This window comes from Arvicanthis niloticus, chromosome 20 (assembly GCF_011762505.2).
Source record: "Arvicanthis niloticus isolate mArvNil1 chromosome 20, mArvNil1.pat.X, whole genome shotgun sequence".
Lineage (NCBI taxonomy): Eukaryota > Metazoa > Chordata > Mammalia > Rodentia > Muridae > Arvicanthis > Arvicanthis niloticus.
This window is the reverse complement of record NC_047677.1, coordinates 8,016,811-8,032,862: the sequence shown is the minus strand read 5'-3', so window position 1 is coordinate 8,032,862 and position 16,052 is coordinate 8,016,811. Positions and strand designations below refer to the sequence as shown.

The following is a 16,052-nucleotide window of genomic DNA, read 5'->3' as shown; positions in this document are numbered from 1 at the left end:
CTTTCTTTATAGCACATTAACCCTGCATTCTAATCTTAACTCAGTTTTCTTGAGATGGAATGAGAGGTGTTTTTTTTTTTTTTTTTTCTCTCTGTGCAGTTAAGGCTTCTAGATGACATTTTACTCAGTTACTTTATTCTTGATCACATTGTGCAAACATTGACTAAAAATATACTGTTCTTTTGAACCTGTCACATACTACTTGTTTAATTAAAATCGTTATTTTGCTTTCTACATACTAAAAGATGCCTGAAATAAACATATATGTTCCCTCTGTTTATGCTTTGTACATTTTTAGCATTTATCAATGCTTAATAATCATAAAACTAGCTTGCTTCATTCTTTAAAATTTATATTTCCCACTAGGTTTTAATATCCTTAATGTAAATGTATCTTTGATTCCATATATTTCTGAAGTGCTAATGTAGTTCTGATAACACTTTGTATTAAAACCCGTGTTTCTTTGTTCCTTGTGATTACCAAATGTTTCCAGTAGATGGTAGTGTTTCACATAATACTGAACCATAACGCATGGTAATGTGAGTGGTGCTGGAAGCTATTCAGTGTAACTTCTGGTAAAAATTAAGCGCTGGATAACAGACTACGTTCATGGCACACTTGGTATGATGAAATGTTAAGATAAATATATAAGAAATTATAACTTATTGCACTTAACAATAAACTAATCCTCTTCCTTAACTTTTTTTAGCAAGGAGACAGACTGTCCAAATGTAAATTTTATGAGATAGTAATCATAAAGTGCCTTATCAGCATTGTTCCCACCCACCGCCCTAGAAAGTTAACCTCCTAGTTTCTGGGGTAAAGATAAACAAGAATCTAAGATTTTTTTAGTGAGACTAAGTCCATGTGTGATATTTCTTTCTCTGTGCAACAGTTTTCAACCAATGCCATCTGTTTTTGATCCTCACATTTATGTTTCAAGTAGTCTCTATGGGTGTGTGTCTGTGTTGTACTCAGTACTGCATCATCTGATTAGTGTGGACTATGCAATCAAGCAGTGTAGGTGGCTGGGTGGTTCTGGAAGTATGAAGGTATCCATAAGGGTCTGCTTTGCCTATTTCATTGTATCTCCAAAACTGAACAATCTTATCAACATTGACTTTGATAACAATATTGTAACAACATAGTGATCTGTGTTTATTACCAAATATATGGATTATTCTGGCCATCCTTTGATTTTATTTTTTTTACACATAATATAGTCAGAATTTGACATTTGTTTGTTTGCTTGTTTGTTTTGAGGAATTTTAGTAATTTATTTTTAGACAATTGTGAGAACCAAACTTATGGCTGGTGCATATCAAACCAACTCTCTACTGTGGATCTAAGTTTCCAGCTCTAGTTTTTGAAATTTATTAAATTAATTTCATTGTTATAAAGCTCATACAGCTATTTAATGTCAATTCCATAAGTTCTAATGATAGTAAATAATAAATATAGTGTGTGTAGGGGTGGGGGGGAAATCCATGTTCTTACACATTGTGGGGAGCCGACAGAAGGTGGCTATCATCCTTGCAGCCATCTTGAGCCATATATCCTGATAAGAGACTTGATTACAATAGCCTACAATACTGTGATAACATCTTGTTTTAGATACCCAGGATTTTCCCTTGGGTGTGTGAGACTTAAAGGTGTGTGACTTAAGGGCGTGACTTAGAGATCAGATTTAGAGACAAGAACTAAGGGCATGACTTAAAGGCATGGCTTAGAAGTGAGACATATAAAAGGTGAGAGGCAGACAGAAGAAATGATTAGTAGACATTAGGCACTTAGCACTTGGAAGAAGTAACTTGGAACTTGGAGGCACTAGAGACTAGGAACTAGGGACTAGGAACTCAAGACTTGGGACTTGGAGAGAAGAAGAGAGACTGAAGAATAAACAAGATTGAATCACACTCTGTCTGGTCTCCATTCTTCGAGTCCCTCCTCACTTTCTCTCTCTTGTTGAACCCTGACCCGCAGACTTAAGCAGCTTGGGGCAGTGCAGGCTCTAACAACTTAGCCCCCAAGGGTTTTGGCTGTGCGGGTTCTAACATTGACAGAGTGGTCCTCAACATTTTGGTCCCCAAGCGTGGGGTAGAGTGGCTCTTAACATTTTTAACGCCCATCGTGTGGCAGCTCGGGCAACAATAACACATGCTAAGCAAGTAATGCACTTCTGAGTCTTATCTTGGGCCTATATCTCTTATGCCTGCACTTTTAGACGATAAGACCTCTGTTGACCTCTGACCTTATATCCATTTCCTGCACTATAATTTTTAGTAGCTCATATTGATAGGATACATGATAGTTTATTCTGAGGTTTTTTTTTTTTTTTTTTTTTTTTTTTGCTTTAGTTAATTTACTTAAATTTTATTTAATTAAATAAATTCCTTTTTAAATTACCCATACAGGTTGAATCCACACAGAGTATGATAAGAATTCTTGGATTATCTGCAACTTTACCCAACTACCTTGATGTTGCTACATTTTTGCATGTTAACCCCTACATTGGACTTTTCTACTTTGATGGCCGTTTTCGACCTGTACCTCTTGGACAGACATTTTTAGGGATTAAAAGTACAAATAAGGTAAGAGTTCATTTTGATAGTTGTACTTCTAAAAATATATTTTTATTGCCTTATTGTTGAATACATAATTGGGATTAAATACTATCCAGCATCACTTCTGTAACATACAAGTATGGCTTTAAATGAAGTCAGGCACACGCCTCAGTGTTGGTAGTAAAGTCTTCCTGCAGAAGTTCTAATGGTAGGTAACAGTATTTCAACATTTATTTTGTAATTTTAGCTGTTAAAAACCTCACAAAGTTATTTTAGTTTAATTGAAGGCCATTGTAAAATAATAAAATCTGTGATTAAGTCAGTAATATATATTTTGAAACAATGTTCACTTAAAATAAGGAATAATTGCAATTGAAAAGTAATCTCATACTAGCAGCCAATAGGGGAGAATTGTGCTTAAGAAAATATATTTTATTATATTAATTATGTATATAAACAATATTTTTAATATTCTATATAATACCTTAAAATAGTTTTTAATGGTACCATCATTATGCCATTTGTAGTATTGGTCTTCTTACTACAGTTTTCTAATAACGTAAGTAGTAAGATTTATTCTTTTCAACTTATATTCTTCCTTAGATGAAATGCTTTAGGATAATATTCAAAGTTCTTTTGACTTTTTTTCTAAAAGAGAACAAATTAAAATTTTATAACATTAGGCTAAACTTGGCTTTTCATTAATTACATTAGATTTCCTAAAGAACAAGTTTATTAGTAAAATAGCCATTTTCCCCCATACCTTTATAATATTGGATGACTATTCAGTAAATGAATATTTAATGTATGAATATGAATGCTGGTGCCTTAGGGCACTAGGGTTTTTGGATCAGACTGTAGCTGCAGCTGACATAAGTGCGGAGAACCAAGTCCTCAACAAAAATTGTCAGTGATCTCAAATACTAAGCCATCTCTCTGGCTTTAACAGTCAGTCATTGTTATTGCAACAAATAATGTGCAGAGGCTGCATGGTATAAAAGTAAGGCATTAGTTGTGGACAAATGGTTCAGTGGCTAATGGGCTTACAGCAGCCACAGAAATGCCAAGTAAACCTGGTCTCCTGCCTGTAGTCCCGTCATATAGTCAAACAAGCTGTAGCTAGACTAGCCACATGGGTGAGCTCTGGATTCAAGTGAGAGACCCTGCCTTGGTATCTGCAGTGAAGACTAATCTAGCACCTGATGTTAACTTCTACTTCTACATGCACATGCATACAAATATACATGCACAAACATGCTAACTTGCCTCCTATGACCATATACACATGACAAAGAAAATCACAGTGAACTACCTTTCTAATTTTAAAGTTTCTTTATAGATTTAGAGAAGAAAAAGTATCATTTATGTTATGTAATTAATAATTGTGATGTACATATTTAGCTTTCTGATTTGGGGTCTGATTAATATTTGCTTTTTGTTTTTCTAACATTTCTTAATATATAGTTTATTATTTAATTTACTTCAATGTGTCATTAAGATGATTATAGGTTTTTTTAGATTTTTCTAGATTTCTAACAAATTATAGAATATGGTTATTACAGAGATGTTTTTAAAATATTTCAGATGCATTTAAGCCATCTTAAATCTTATTTTTTTTCAATTACATCATGTAGATTGGCAAATCACTTAAAGGTAATTAAATTCAAAGTGTTTTCCATAGCATTATAGTAGTAGTATACTCATCAAATGTTGAATGAAGAAGTGATATGATACTTTTGAAGATTTAGAAATTTGGCAATTCAAGGAATTAACATACCATAGTGTGGATAGTAAATTATGTTTCTTATAGTTTCAGATTTTTATATTATTAGAACTTATACTAATTTTATATTAATTCGAAATACATTATTGGTATGTATGAAGATCTCACCAGGATGTTGTTAAGGTTGTTCATAATCAGTTACTGGAAATTTCAGTTAAAATTCAAGATATGATCCAGTTGTTACTTAAAACGATGAGAAATGGTAAGATGGTATTTCCAGGTTGAAATGAACCAGACCCAAAGTATACTGAAAATGTTGGTATTTAGCATGGGGATAGGAAGGTTTAAAATGTATTCTAACACCGCTCTAGCTTTTAAAGCTAGATACAAACTTTGAAAAATTAGTCTTTGTACGCTGAAACTATGGTTGAAGTACTTTGTGGTTTTTTTTTTTTTTATTTGTATTTTTTATGTTAGATACTTGAATTTGTTGCTTCTGTTCTAATTAGTCTGAATGGTTTTGTACTATAATTGACAAATTCATTTGAAGTTGTATTGTCTAATTTTATAATTATCGTGTATTCAAATCTTTAAGATGCAGCAGTTAAATAACATGGATGATGTATGCTACGAAAGTGTTTTGAAACAAGTAAAGGCTGGACACCAGGTACACTGACCTTATATTGTTTTTAAGAAACGCTTAATGAAAAACTGTAGATTTTTCAATCTTTACTTTTTCTGAATTCTGACTTTTTTATTTCTTAATTGTTTTAGTTTAATAGATAGCTATATGAATCATGTAAATATTCCTAAGTGATATTAATACCTGATATTGATATGTCGAGGTATTTTGTTTGCCATTTTATTAAGTATTTAAGAAAAAGGTTGGCCTTTACATTTCTGTTTCTTTTAATCTTTTTAAACAGCACAACCTCAAAACTCAATTCTATTCATATTTTTAAATATTGTTAAGGTTTTCATGATGTTATTTTTACTGTTATCATTAAGTATATTTGAAATGTATTGATGTTATTTTTACTGTTATCATTAAGTATATTTGAAATGTATTTAATAAACTTAGTATGGTTTGATCGTGCTTGGTAGTTGAGCAGCTCAGGTCTGAGCATTTGAGACACTTGAGTTCCATCCCTGGCCAGTGGTGGTGAGGAAAGAAGATTAAGTAGTCTTGTTTTTTATTAACATCCCAATAGTACCAAAATTCTTTAAGGAAAAAGTAGAATGATAAAACAACTTATAAAAATTTTGTTTTTCTATTTTGGTTGTTGGTGGTGCTGGTCTTTGGGAAAGATTGATTGATTTAATTTGGCTGATTGTTTTAGAGGCATGTTTCTCTATTTAGTCCTGCTGACCTCGTACTCAACTTCCTGTGTGTTAGGCTTTCGGGTTTGCCCATCTATAACCAGCTGTGTGATTTTACTAGAAGAGTGCAGTTTATTTATTTAGATAGTACTTGTGTTTTGTGGTTTGTGAGCTGTTTTTTTTTCTGCTTCTTTGTGATTTTTATTTTTTAAGAGTTTTACCATATCTACTCAATGACTGATAATTTCATTAGACAGCTCAAAATCATTGGTAAGAATCTGCAATGAAGAAATACTTTACTGTTTTCAAAATACCTTCACGGCTCTACTCTTAGTTTTTCATGATTTTAAAACTTGCAGAAAAATTTATGGTTTTTAAGACTATACTGTAATTACAACATATCTGTCTTTTCTTTCTTCCCTCCAACCCTTCCCATTAATCCCCCCTTGCTCGTTTTCATAGCTAGTTTTTTCATTAGTTAGTATTACATGCATTTACGTATATGTACATAAATCAGTTCTCCCAAGTCTGTGTAATGTTACTCTTGTGAGTATTTTCAGATAATCAGTTGGTATGCTCTTTTCTGGGGAAGACTTTTTCTCTCACTCTCAGCTTTCCTTATTTGTCAGTAGTTCTTATGTAGTGTTGATGCCTCATAGGCTTTTTCCTGTTCACTTTTGTGTGTCTATTGGTGGTATATTTGTTCAGCTCATGTGTAGGCAGTCATGTTGATGAGGCTTTATGGTTGTGGTTTTTTATGTTACCAGGAGACAACCTCATAGCAAAATCCCTGGTTCATCTGGCTCTTAGAGTCTCTCTTCCCTGTCTTCTGCAACGTTTCCTGAGCCATAGGTGCTGGCATGTTTTGTAGATGTGTAGATGTATTCATTGGTGTTAGGCTCTACAACTCTGCTGTTTTGATTGACTGTGGTTTTCTGCAATTTTCTTGGTCTGTTTCAAAAAGAAAAACATAGTTTTGTGTACAGAAGAATCCTTTTCCCAGAGGCTGCTGCTATATATGAGATGAGTCAAACTAATCTGGACCTGAGATCGATACCAGCCAGTGAACATGTTAGAGCATGTTGTCTTTCTTAAAAAAGGAGTGTCAAAATTTGCTTTTCTATTCAACTTAATAGAATGAAGTATTGAGAACTTTTGTTTGATTGTTTAAGCTTAGCTCATTCATTTTATTTGGGGGTCTTCATTTCCTTATTCATTGCCTTTTTATTTTTTATTTTTTTTTGCTTTGTATTATTTTGAGAAAAGGTCTCATGTGTATCTTAGGATGCCCTTGTATTTCTGATGCTCCTTGCCATTCTCTCTCAAGTGCTGAATCACAGGTATCGCCTTACCATTCCTAGGGATCTCACCCAGGGCTCCCTGCATGTGAGAGAAATCACTCCATGGACTGAACCTCATCCTCACTTCTCTATTTTTAACTATTAAAGTGTATTTTTATCACTGCTACTTTTAATTGGAAAATTGAGAAGCCCTGATTATTTTAAATTAGTTCTTTTTGTATCTTTTTATTAAAACCTGAAAATGATAAAACATTATCTTACATTTCTTAAATTCTCATAGTATGTAATGAGATATGTACTGGTACATATAATTGACACATGAAAATGAGGTCCTGTCTGGGCAAAAAAGTAATATATTGGGGTACTCTATTTAGAGCTGTGGATTAGCAACATTTTTACATGGAAACTTTTAATTGTGTTTGGCTGTTATTCCAACACAAGCTAACCTTTATCAATATATGGTAGACATCAGTATAAATAAAATGTTCAAATATTTTTTTAAATAATAGAAGTAGAAATATAAATATATTACTGTGAAATATACAACATACATGTGCTAAGGAGCAAGCCAGCGAACGGGTAATCTTCCACTTCGTTTTCAGCCTTAGTTCCTATGCTGACTTTCCTCAGTGATGGACTGTGGCTTGAAAGCATAAGCCAGAGAAACCCATCCTTCCTCACATTGCTGCTGTTCATATAGTCTTGTGTCCACAGCAACCGAGAGAAAACTAGAAAATGCTTCTACCCTAAAATTAAAGAAATGAAAGTAATCTTTTTTTAAGTGTGTGTGTGTGCGTGTGTGTGTACACACACACACACACACACACACACACACACACACACACACACATATTTAGCTATTACTGACCAGATAATTGGTACAGTCTTTCCTTTGCATCTTTGAAGGTTCTAGACACCAATCCCAACAGATAGCAGAATCCAAAGGTTTTCAAGGCTTTAATTTAAAATAACATTACTATTTGCGTATAACCTATGGGCATCTTCCCACACACTTACTTATATCTATTGCATGATATCTATTGCATGATAATCTCTGTAAATAATTGTTCTACTATATTGCTTACAGAATAAAGCTAAGGTAGAAAGACTGTGTATTCACTGAAGCTAGAAGGTTTTTTAGGGGGTTGCAATTGTTAAAAATATCTCTCATAAGCAGTTTGTTAATCTGTGATACAGAACACTTGAATAAGGAATCGCAGATCATTTTGCAATGAGGCTGATTGTATTTTATATACTATTATGGAACACAGGAGTGCTTCTCATTAGAACATACCATTTTGTATGGTTCAAAGAGTACAATGTTTGGACATTTTGTTTTAGGGAGGTGGGTAGATGTTGATTGGAGATGTATATACAGTACAGATGAAATCTTACTACCAACTACATTTTTTCACTGTAAATTTACTTATTACTTTACTTCTCAAAGCAGAAGTTCCCGAGGACAGCTCATATTCTAGTAATGATGCCTAGTTAGGAGGAAAAGACTTGGCTGGGTTACCCAAGGCAGCCATCAGGTTATCAGGTGCTGTTGATTCTAAAACACAAGGAACCTAGGAATTGAGGCTGTACACTGTGAAGAGAGACACTGGACACAAGGATTACCTATTCACCTTTGGTTTTCATGTCATGACATTCATGACTGCCAGTTCTTCATGAATATGTGAAATCTAAGTTGCTTTCTACACTGGTGTCTAGGTGAAATTGTTCTATGGTGATTGTGTTAAAGTGCAGTTGCTGTTTGAAGACAAATGTTGACATCTGCGATTGTATCTAGATCTGTGCTGCCTCCCCTCCAACAAGAATGAGAATGGGAAAGCTGTGACTCTGCGCAGCTGGCCTCAGGAACAACTTTAGGATGTATGCTCCGAGTACCTGGGTTTCAATGATTAGCATTGACTCGTTATTAAAACTTCCTTGAGTTTTATTTTTAATATGAACATATTTTGTGTATTCTTTATTTCATAGTATTGGCATAGTTTGCTCCTATTTTATCATCTTAATATAGTGATAATCCTAAATATTTACCACTCAGATGTTTTCTTTTCATATCTTTGTGAGAGTGTAAATACATGTATGCATATGTGTTCACATGAGTATGGGCAGGTGCACATGTGAGGAATTCTAAGGCTGATGTTGAAATTTTTCCTCATCCTCTCTTTACCTTACTCTTTGAGTCAGGGTCTCTAAATCAGTCAAAACTCTCAGAAGAGGCTGTTGTCAGCTTGATTGGTGGATCCCATCTCATCTTTCTGAGGCTAGAATTGCAGGTGGGCTATCATACTTAGCTCAGTACTTATCCAGGTTCTAGGAATTTAAACTCTTGATCCTCTTCCTTACCAAACAAGTGACTTAATCACCAAACCATCTCCCTAGCTTCTACTAGTCTTTTCTTGCTACTTTTCTACTTAAATTTTTATTAATTCATTCCCTAAAATGGAATCAGAAGAAATGCTACAATTTGTCAATTTGTATAAAATAAATAGAAACATTTTGTGGTAATGACAGACCTGAGAGTGTAAAAGATTCAGAACCTTAAAAACTAATAAAATTTCTTTTAAGTAATGTTGATAATATAGTTTGATGTAAGGTTGTGACCTAACTTTTTTGCCACTTAATTCTTTTCAATTTATGGCATATAAGACAAAGTGGTATTATAAGTAAGAATGATTTGTTTTTCTTTTGTTTGGCAAGTATTTTCTTCTCATGCATTTGCTTACTGTAATTTTAGGCTTTGGTTTGGACATGCACTCACTTTTACTAGAAAAATACTTCCTCTCCAATTTTTTTGTTTCATCCTGTGACCTTTGGCATGAAGCCATGCATATATGTATGTGTGTGTGTGTGTGTATATATATATATATATATATATATATATATATGTATATATGTATATGTATATATGTGTGTGTGTGTGTGTATACATATATACAGATATGAATATATACAGATATATGTGTGCATGTAAATCTGTATATGAGGACTTAAAATAATCACTACTTATTCACTACAGAGTTGCTTGTATTCGTATGTATACTTACATGTTTAGTTCATCTTATGGGCTTAAATTCCCTATAATTTTTCCTGATCTTTTTACTCTATTGTATTTTAATTGTTGAAAAATATGACAGGCCCATAAATAGAAATAATAACATTAAGTGTATGTTCTGCCTAAAAGTCTTCAATCTAAATTTTTTTTAGTATGTTTTGTGCAGTGTACTTACAGATTTTTGTTCAGTAGGCAAGATCATACTGAGAAAGATTAGCTGTGACATATATTGTCATTTTGATACACTTTGTCATAAATGCAGCTTTATTGTGATTTTCTTGTTCTTGTAGACAGTATGTTGTTAGTGGTGTGGGGAAGACCAGAAATAAGAATGCACTGGAACTTTTCCCATTGGTTGACATTTGCCTTTGAGCCAGTGCTTTCATATTATAAACATTCTCCTGGGAAGATTATAGGTTCTTAAGTTAAACCAGTCATAATACAGCTGAGAGTTCTTTTGTAACATAACTGGAGAGCTCCATTCTTCTCTCTTCTTGTGTTTTCTATACTATGTGAATACCAACAAGGAAGTGCCTGAAGCAAATCTTTTATTGTATCTGAAGCAAATCTTTTATGATATCTGTCTTCTGAAAGGATTTGTCCATTTAATTCTTGTGTTTCTAAGTTAATCTGTGATAATTTAACTTGAGAAGTGGCAGCATTCTGCTGAATGCCACTGCAGTGTGGCTACCCTGACAGTTGCACTGTGGGTATTTAGAAAGCAAGGTTTTTATTTTTGAAGCTGGAGTTGGCAGCTTCAGTAAGTTCATCAATACTTGATTCCATTACAATGCTTGGCTTGTTATTTTAGTCTCTCATACTGCAACATGTGTAGGAATTTATTTCCAAGGGCTTTCAGTCCTCAAGGGTTCTTTTTTTTCCTTACAAGATGCCTTGAACTATGCACTGTTAGATCTGTACTTTTAGAAGGTCAGCAAAGAGCAACAGTCCAGTTGCTGCTCGGTAGAGTTCCTAAATTCTGTTTTTTTGCTCATGGTTAATGTTAAAGTTAGTTTCTCTGTTGTCTCCAACTGCCTTTGTGTGAAGTTCCAAATCACAGTTTTAAATACATGAGTTTGTATACATCTGTCTGTGAAAAAAACGAAGAATATGTAGTTAAACCTTTTATAAAAAGTGGACAGACACGTTAATTCTGCCCACTTCTGCTGATTGGAAAGTATAGCTGTATGTGCTTTCTTTTCTGAGAGACTTTCTACCTAAAACTTTCATTGTGCATATAAGCATAATAAGTTATATGGCTTTGGATTTACTTATGGATCAGTACTACGTAGCTAGTTATATTGTGAGATTGTTCCTGGAACTCTGACAGATCTAACTACATATGAGCACATTATTATTGAACAGCCAGCTACTTACTCAATGGATATGCCTTTCTTTGTTAGTAGCGAAGGATGTAAATTTTAAATTAAAAAGATCTATTTTCCCTTTAAATATAAGTCAGTTATTATGCAGTTGTAATAAATATGTAAGCCAGCCTTTTCTAGTCGAAGATAACTGATTGAAGTTCCCAGTGTCTACCTCATGCCTCCCGCATTTCCTAGTTTAAGGCCATAGTGAGAAACAAACAAAGCGCACTTCACTGAATACGTCTAACTTGATTTGTTTCCTTTCTGTGAGATTGTTTGGTGGTTTTGTTTCTTAGTACTTTGATTTTATTAGAGCAGGTACTTTTCAAATCAGTATTAAGATTGAAACTGAGGCAGTTTTTTTTTTTATTTTTTTAAGGTTGATGATTCTTAGGCAACAAAAAGGTGTTCCTGCTAAATAATTAACATTTTCTTCTTAAATTTTTTTGTTTGAGTAAATTAGAAAAGAGAAGGCCCCTGTTCAGAAGCCGTGCTGCTACTCTCTGTCCATGCTTTATTCTATGGGTTTCAGTACCCCAGTCATCTAAATGTGTGCATTCATGTACTTAATAGACTTTATGTGTAGCTGTGCTTTAAAAGCATTGACAACGGTAGGAGGCAGTTGTGTTCCACTCAGGCATGTGTGCTGACAGATGGAGAAAACCTTTTCCCGTTGATTTTCAACATTCCTACTCTGCAGGACTTCAAGCTCTTCGTGGCTACTGGGAAATTAAAAGTTGGCGATTCAGCCTTTAATTTTGATCCATCTGCTCAAACTAATGAGACGTCTCATTTGTAAGCTTTTCTTTGTGTTACCAAATGCAAGTACAGCTTTATCATTCCTCTTAATAATTCACCTCCTCCTGTGTAACTTGCAGAATGGGAAAATAATTCATGCCTTAATTCTTTTGAGATTTTCTTTTTGTACAAACTTTGTTACAATGATAGAAAGACAAATTAGGAACTTTCCCCAATTATAATATATTTGATACGTGACATTTTCTCATCAAACTCCAAAAATAAAATCATATCCTTATTTAGTAGTTTCTTATCCAAAAATATACCTCCTATTTGAAAGAAAAGACTTGGTTAAGTAGGACCCAAGAACCTTAGCCTTGGGTTAAAACGAAACACCAGTCTTTATTTATTGTATATGTACATCTTATTTTCTTTTCCTTCATTGTTTACAACTGCTTTTATTTTGTTATTAAAAAAAAACTCTTAAAATTAAAATTGATGAATAACTAGATGAATTTTCTATCTGAAAGGAATGATTGGGGTGTGTGTGTATGTGTGTGTGTGTACATACACCTGTGACTACAGAGGTTGGCATCATCAGGTGTCTTTCTTAGTTGTTCTTACTATATTTTTTGAGACCTTGGAGTTACAGATTTAGCTAGGTTTGCTGTCCAGGTCAGTTCCCCACTTGTGTAACTTTCAGAATGGGAAAATAATTGTTAATTTCACATCGATTCACCACTGCTTAACCCAAGCTGGGGTTATAGGAGTATTCAGCTGTGCCTTGCCTGGCCTTTTACATGGGTCTAAAGAGCAGAACTTAGGCTCTCCTACCTACATAATTGATTGAGCTACCTTTTTAGTCCTTGTTGCTTAACATTGTTTCTCAGGTTTATTCATACACAATCAAAACAATTCCATACGCTGACTTTCATGGTGGAAATTAGCAATGACTGACTTCTTTTGCCTATGAAATCATTTATTCTCCATATGCAAGCATCTCTGATTTCTTTTGACTTTCTGTCATGTTAAATCATTTAAGATGTTTTCCTTGTATATGACTTTGGAAGCTGCTTTCTTTGTTCACCCTGACTTCATGAGGTGTTATTTTGAAGGCATATATAGGTAACCCTCTTAAAGATACTTTTTCATTGTATGAATATTAAAGTTATTTCTCCTTAATCTTTAGTATAAAAGTTTTTTTTGAAAAAAAAAAAAGTCTAGTTTTGAACTGTAAGAAAATGTAAATGAAGTGTTTCCTAGACCTCTACTTTTGACCTCTACCGCATCTCCAGTTCTGTTGAGTCTTACATAAAATTTAAATTTACTTATTTTCAGTTTGTAAATAAGTTTGTAGGACTTATAGAGTTGTATTTTGGTTTCTAATTAGCATTGCAATAATTTTCTTAGAACTTTTCTTTTTCTGTCTATAAGCTAAGTATTTCTTAACATTTCTGTATGTAAGTACTATATAAAATAGTTTATAATTTATTACATATACTTCTTAAATAAATGGTACTCTTGTCTAAAATTAAGGAGAACCAATTATTAAGATTATTAATTTCTCTATTATATCACATTAATTTTGCAGTCCTTACATAGACTTTATAGTGAAGACCTTGGAATTAAAAGTTGCAAACACATTAGCTTTCCATTTGGATCAAATGCTAGATGATTTAGAATTGAGATGAATATTTAGTCAATATGAAGGCCAACAGAATATCAACACTATAAAAAATTTCTAGTGTATAAATGTGAAAATTTACTGGTTATACTTTAATCTATTAGTTGCTTTTTAAACCTTGCACTTTATTCTTGAAGAGCAGAGATTTTTTTTTTCTAGTACAGTCCTTACTATACAAACCCTGTCAGCACTTAAAGGTTTCTTTTTAATACTGAAAAATGCTTCTGATTAGCCAAGATAAATGGAAGAATAAGACCCATTTTACTAATTTTCTCTAGTTAGTGCTGTGCATTCACCAGTCTTGAAGTATTCCTTCCTCTGTGGTAGTGACAAAATGTCTTTTGACTGGCATCCTAGAAAATGTGTAAAAATTCTGTTTTATTAACATAAACTTCCAAACTGAAGTGTTCAAAGGAGATTGTTTGTCAATGTTCTCTCTTATTTTTTATCATGAATATTTTTACAGTTCCATTTTGCTTTGAACAATTATTTGAAAAGCAGTTGCTCTTAACCCCCCAATAATCAAAACAGTAGTGGACTGTAGTATTACAGTAGAAAACATTATCTGGATAGTGGTGCTTAGTGTCTGTTTTTATCCTACCAAACTGATGATTTAAAAAAAAAAAGCAAAACAACAAAACAGAAAACCTGGTAACAAACATTGTCACATGTTCTTATCAACATGAAATTTTATGTTGGTTAAGGTATTCTGCTTTTCACCATTGCTGGAGGTGATTACCAGAGTTTTATCATAAGTCCTACTTGGGTTTTTTGTTTTTTTTTTTTTTTTGAGGGAAGGGTGTTGTTGTTTGTTTTGTTTCATTGTTTTTGTGTAGACAAAATTTTCTGGTGACCACGAAAGTAAGAGATTATGTGTAAAGACTTTGTTTGTCTGTTTTGATAAAGATTTTCTTGTATCTCAGACTGTCTTTGAATGCTCTGTTAATCAGAGTTCTCTAGAGTCACAGAACTTACAGAATGAATTTCAAACATGTATACAGAGAGATTCATTCTATAAGTTCTGTAACTTGGATGGATGGACAGATGGACGGATGGATGGACAGACAGATGGATGGGTAACTTGGATGGATGGACGGACAGATTGATAGACGGACAGATAGATAGATAAAGATGTTTGTTAAAAGGACTTACAGGCTGCAGTCCAACTAACTTAACAATGGGTAGCTATGAATGGAAAGTCTAAGAATCTAGTCCCACAAGGCTGAGTATCTCAGCTGTTTTTTTGTATATTTTAGAATCCCAAAAAAGGAGGCTCGAATGTCAGGTAAAGAATGGATGTGCTAACAAAGATGAGGGCAAGCAAACGAATAGTAAAAGCTTCCTTTTATCCTTATATAGACCTCTAGCCAAAGGCCTGGCCTCAGGATTTGGATTATAGGTGTGTGTCTTCTCATCTTAAGATCCAAATTAAAATGCCTTTGTCTTCTATGTCTAAGATCTGGGTCAAAGGTATGTGTCTTCCTACCTCAAAGATGCTGACTAGAAGTGGATTTACAACTAAACAGCAATTTCTCACATGTGTGCCTTCCATTTCTGGATAATTAGCTCTTTCCAGATACAGTAAAGTTGACATGCAAGAATAGCTTTCAAAAATACCCAGTATAGGCAGCCTTATTCTCTGCCTAAATTCTAGGATTGCAGGTGTGCACCACCACACTGTTTGTGTGGTGTTAAGCATCAAACCCAGGACTCCATGCTTGCTATGGAAGCACTGTATCAACTGAGCTACATTCACAGAACAACACAAAGATTTCAGAAGTGGAACTACCTACAGATGTGTTTTATTTCTTCTGATGTCTGTAGGAAGGAGCATGTGGGTGTGGGAGGTTTGTGTATGTACCTGAATGTGCATGTGAAGCCTGAAGGTTGGCATCATGAATCATCCTCACTTTCCCTCCACTCCCTTCCCATTTCTTGAGGCAGAATCTCTTAGTAGAACCCAGTTCTGGCTAATCTGGCATTACAGCTTGTTCTGGTAATGTGCTGTTTTGACTTCCAAACCATAGGAGTTAGAAACAGTGTTCACGCCTACTTGGTATTTGGGTTCTAGGGAGCCAAGCTAGGGTCTTCACACTTGCTCAGCAGGGTTTTTGACCATTAATCTCTCCAGCTTAGAATTTTGATTTTATGTTTTGTTTTGTTTTTGTTTCCAAGAAAGGTTTTCTTTGTGTAGCCCTGGCTGTCCTGGAATTAGCTCTGGAGACTAGGCTGGCCTTGAACTCTCAGATATCCTGCCTGAGATGTCTCTTGAGTGGTGGGATTAAAGA

General features: G+C 34.0%; 1 protein-coding gene across 2 annotated transcripts in view; it reads left to right on the top strand.

Moving 5' to 3' along the window:
- The window catches only part of Ascc3 (activating signal cointegrator 1 complex subunit 3), a 265,284-nt gene that overhangs the window by 79,313 nt on the left and 169,919 nt on the right, over positions 1 to 16,052 (top strand). For both annotated transcript variants that reach the window (XM_034524196.2, XM_076917041.1), the window contains 2 exons: positions 2,415 to 2,591; positions 4,883 to 4,954. In XM_034524196.2, coding sequence (XP_034380087.1) covers positions 2,415 to 2,591; positions 4,883 to 4,954 — 249 coding nt within the window. The remainder of the gene's footprint in view (positions 1 to 2,414; positions 2,592 to 4,882; positions 4,955 to 16,052) is intronic.